Source organism: Sinocyclocheilus grahami, unplaced genomic scaffold (assembly GCF_001515645.1).
Source record: "Sinocyclocheilus grahami isolate Dianchi unplaced genomic scaffold, SAMN03320097.WGS_v1.1 scaffold301.1, whole genome shotgun sequence".
Lineage (NCBI taxonomy): Eukaryota > Metazoa > Chordata > Actinopteri > Cypriniformes > Cyprinidae > Sinocyclocheilus > Sinocyclocheilus grahami.
In genome coordinates, this window is record NW_015505480.1 from 219,717 (window position 1) to 224,636 (window position 4,920).

A 4,920-nucleotide genomic window follows, 5' to 3' on the forward strand; every position below is an offset into this window, starting at 1 on the left:
TTATTTTTCAAATACTGTACATTATTGTAGGTCCTCTATGCCCCGCCTCTCTCAAACGCTTCGTTTTCTACAAAGCCCCGCCTTCCGTCAAGCGCGGTCTGCTCTGATTGGACAGCTGATCCAGTGCATTGTGATTGGCCGAACATCACAAGCACTCGTTGGAAATGTAACGCCCCTTACCATAATCGCGAGCGTCAGCTTTCAAAGTAAATATCAAGACAGTTAATAATGTTGTTAGTTTTACCATCAGTTCAAGCCCGAAAGGGCAACAGAGTCGCGTGACAGACACAGTGATGATGCAGTACACAAGCCGCGGTAAAGACAGCTGACGTGCTATGATTTCTGACAGTTTATAAAGAATATCTCTTTGGATTTGAGACTTTAGTCTTCGCAACTTTACAGATCTTCTTTATGCACCAAGAGCTTGTAACACTCCAAAGAGAAAGGAAAACTTGAAATCGCATCATATGACCCCTTTAAATCAATATTAAATACTCCTCTTAGTAATTGAATGTTTAATTACTTTTTCACCAATCAAAATATAGTGCCTGCTGTTTTTGATTGTCCCTGTACATGTGAAACTTTTTCATTCATGCATACAGTCTATCAAAACGTATGCTGTCTCTGTGTTAAGCGGTTCAATTTTTTATTGCACCATTTTTAACAATTCCATCATTTGATGTTCATTTAAAATTGGTCTATTTTTGGTGTTTTGGCTGCACAATAGCCACTGGTTGATACTGATACTTGTCAGCCTGTTTTATAAGACACTTTTCTCATTTCAGCTTTCCATAAACCGAGATGACACTTTTGAAAAAAATAATACAAATAAATAGCTTGTCAAGTGAGACACCGTTATGCCCATATTTTTTCCATTTTGGATGATTTTTTATTTGGGCTTTTCCATTATAAACACTACAGTTTCAAGTCTCAGTTAATGTATGTAAAATTTCACTTTTCTTTTGATGAATATACATATCTTGTTCAGAAAACCCTGCGCTCTCTTTGCACCCTCATTTGTTTCACTTGAGCCCGACTATTGGCTTTGTTATCGAGACCTGTTGATTCCAAATTATTTTTGCATTTAAGCGCAAAAGTTGATTCGTTTTATTTCAGTTAAATTTGTTTCCATTCATGGATTTCTGATTTGTAGTTTTTGGTCATGCAGTACAACTTAGAGGCATGAACACTATCACCCTGTTTTCTCCTGACCAAGAAACTGCAATGCTTACCCTGTCTTTCCCATCCACATTTAAGGATCTAAAATTGATTCAGGCTCTGTTTCCCTTCAAAACTCTATTGTACTATTGCTCTTCATGGTACCTTTAAATCTTCATTTTATGGTCTATTTGGTCAGTGTACCAAACTGTCCATTTGTACCTCTGTCATTTGTAAATAATTTTGACTTCTGTTACTTGCATTGTATGGATTTGTGGAGCTCACTGTCTTGCTTTCCTATGCCACTGCTAACCATTTCGCGAGCATGCTAGAAATCATTGCTCCATTGTGTTTCTGCAGACCTGTTTCATTCTGGAGGAGCTCTCTTTTCTCGATCCAGGCTTAAATCGACGGATTGTCTTTCTGGGGACTTTTTGATTCGCTTTGTTCCTCTCTTTTTCCACTCGTCCAGAGCGCCGTCATGTCCCAGAAACTGACCGGTGATGATGCTCAGAAAGGCTTTGCTGTTGGCCGTGGGCTTTTGGCAGCCGCAGAGACTTTGAACTTTAGTATGGGCGAGATGCACTCGGACCCCTACGGCTCGTCTTCCCAGTGTCATGGCATGTCTGGTTTGGGTGGAGGGGAGGGAAAAGACCACGACTCTCAGCTGTCCCGCCGAGCGGGCAGCCACATTAGCAATACCATGAAACTGTTCGCCAGCCTAGGCCTGTCGCCCACCGATTTGGACGCGCTGGCGCAGGTTCCAGAGGAGAACATCAGCGTAGAGACCTTACCCCATCTTATCATGCAACTTAAGAACCGCAAGATGGAAGCCGGCCGCCGCATGTCTGGCAATATGTCAACCGTTTCTTCGGAGACTTCGTACAGAGGCAGCCGAGACGACTGGGGCAGCTCGCAGGGCGGAAGATTGGACCGTTCCGGAGGGCAGGCTCAAAGCCGCTCACAAGGCGACTTCGGTTATACTTCCATGGAAGAAACATCTAGTCGTGGATACGACATGTTAGATTACAGCAGCGGTAGCGGCAGAGACCGCCAGTATTCTGATCTTTCCCATGACTCCTACCGCAGCCTTGGCATGTCGACGTCATCGGCATCTGACGACATGTTCATGCAGCGAAGGATGGGCACCCCGTCTCAGGGAAAAGTGCAGGATTTCTTGGGAGTCATGCCCCTCATGTTTCCCCATGTGTGCTCCCTTTGTGATTTTGATGTGCACTCTGTCATGGTGAGTAATTCAAGCCGCTTGACCTCTGCACACACACTTCCTTCTTCTTGAGTCCTGCTTATTGAAGAAGACCCTCTTTAAACATAATTTGTTGCATTTAAATCAGCACCTCTTAGTTTTGCTTAGTATCAAGTTGGTATGCAAAAAAAATTAACATCTAGTATGAATTGTTGTTAGTTGTATTACTGACTCTTGGTCTTTATGCTTGGCTCCAGTTAGGACAGATAGTATGCAGAGCTTATTTCAGATCCATTCCAGTACTCATTTGTCGTTCGCAGCTTGTCAAGTTAGCTCTGAGCCAGATGTCAAGCCTTGAACTGTTTAGATCTCACAGCTAATTCACTGTCACGTACAAGCAATGTTGTTTCAATATATTAAGGATTTTTTCCTCCTTTCCTGTATTTGTGAAGGAATGGACTCAACACACGAATGGGATTCGTCACTCTGAAAACCGCAGAGTCCTTCTGCAAATGTAAGTGGACTCTTTTGTGAAAATTAATAAACTGTTCATTCACACGTGTCATTTAGAAACAAGACTAAATTTGGCCTCCATTAGGTGCAGTTCCACTTTGGGTCTTTCAGATCAGACGTTATACAGAAATTTATGTGAAAATCTAATTTGTTCTTCTGCATAATCACTTTCCTTGAAGTGACAGTATTTTTGGGTGAACAAAACCTTTAAATGAACCCTCTGGTGTTGTTACATTGTTTTTTTTTTTTTTTTTTATTCTTCAGAGGGAAGGTACGAAACTTGGTGACCGTTTTGGCAAAACAATAATCATGGACATGATTAGAAAAGGTTAAATGGTCCTGAAAATAATAGACACAATCAGATTGTTTGTGGTCAAAAATGACCGCATTGGATGTGAATGGGAAGCAAATTTCATCTAGCAGGAACGTTTGGTGTTGCGCCTTAACAATCTTACTGAAAGATGGTTTTGTTTTTGTTTTTTTTTAGATATCAACCTCAAATTTAGAACATAACTTAGATTTTAGATTTTTGCAGTTTGAGTAAAACATGTTTTGGAGAATGTATATTTCATATAAAATTTTTAAATATTATTTCTGTGCGTTTTTCATAATAAGAAACTTAAACCTTTTTTTTTTTTCTCAATTTTTAAACTTTTTTCACATCAGCAATAATCTGCCAAGTGTATTCTTTAAAAAGAGACAACTTAAGTTGGTGCTCCAAAACATTCAATAGTTATGACGGTTTAAGTTGGAAATTTCATTTTCAGGTCTATGCTCAAAAAGGAGTTAACAGGTAATAAATGGATCATGTTATTGAAGTAAAAAAAGGTCATTTTTGACTGCCACGCAAACCACCAGAGGGTTAAAAGAAATTCAGTTTGTCACCATGAATCAAAGTTGGCCCCTCCAAATTGTTTAAAGAAGATGATTCTTTTATTAACCTTTTAGTTATTTAAATGCAGTCTTCAGCCTACGTTTAATATAAAAGTACAGTTGAAATACAAATATAAAGAACATGACTGTTTTTTTTTTTAAATGTAACCTCAGAGTTGATTATCGTATATGAGATCCTGTAATTCTAGTGCATTAAAAAGTTGCCATGTAGGACTTCTAGACATGATTGCTAACTTTTGCTCTTGCAGTGTTTGAAACTGAATTTGTCATTCGAGTGTTCAACATTTAGAGCTCATTAATTCCAAAGGACCTGAAAACTGCTTCCTGTTGTTTTATAGGTACCCGGACTGGGATCCTCAATTGCCCTCTAGTCGCAAGTATGTTGCTAGTTGTTATTCAAACACTTCTTTCATAAGTATGATGCATCCTGCTTTTTATGAAAAAAATTGTTTTAGAGCATTAAAAATAAATTCCTCTCAGGTCGACATCCCTTTCCCTGGACACGAAGAGTCGTTCGGATGGCTTGTTGGGGGCAGCTCCAATTGGTGCCGGTCTACAAAGTACAGGGATGAGCTCCAACTGGGGTAATACATCTGTGAGAGGATGTAGTCTGGTCTAAAACAATTGCTTTCCACAGCAGACATCCTTTCTGCTATATGTCTACAAGCAAATCTTTTTGCTGAATCAGCAATGCACTTTCATTCTGTGTCCTTAAGAGCAATCTGGGTTGCATTTGTCTTCCTGTGGGTTTCACAGTTTAACAAAAAAAACAATACAGTGAACTTGAAGATGACAAACACTTTTCTTTTGATGCACGGGCTAATTTGTTTAAAATCAATCTCACATTTTAAATCACTTTTTTTTTCAGGATCTGATTCCAGTATGGGAATGAAAAGTAAAATGACTTCGTATTCAACACCACTACCCAAGGTAATAATGTACTGAAAGTTTTGTTAAAATGCTAAAGGTGCTGTATGTAATTTGACTGCGTTAAAGCATAACAATACCATATGTTTGCAGATATTTAGGAACCATATAAAGTTCACATACTTGATTCTCCAAAAGACAACGCTACAGTCAGTTATTCTACTTCGAAATGTACATTCTGTGTCAGAATGTCTGTTTTTGTTTTGGTCTGTGTGACTCCGCCC

General features: G+C 39.2%; 1 protein-coding gene across 1 annotated transcript in view; it reads left to right on the forward strand.

Annotated features, from left to right (window-relative positions):
- Window positions 1-1,350: 1,350 nt before the first annotated feature.
- LOC107601192 (matrin-3-like) overlaps window positions 1,351-4,920 on the forward strand; it is a 13,195-nt gene continuing 9,625 nt past the window's right edge. The window contains exons 1-5 of the mRNA XM_016293257.1: window positions 1,351-2,404; window positions 2,815-2,876; window positions 4,108-4,146; window positions 4,250-4,353; window positions 4,638-4,699. Coding sequence (XP_016148743.1) covers window positions 1,640-2,404; window positions 2,815-2,876; window positions 4,108-4,146; window positions 4,250-4,353; window positions 4,638-4,699 — 1,032 coding nt within the window. The 5' untranslated portion in view covers window positions 1,351-1,639. The remainder of the gene's footprint in view (window positions 2,405-2,814; window positions 2,877-4,107; window positions 4,147-4,249; window positions 4,354-4,637; window positions 4,700-4,920) is intronic.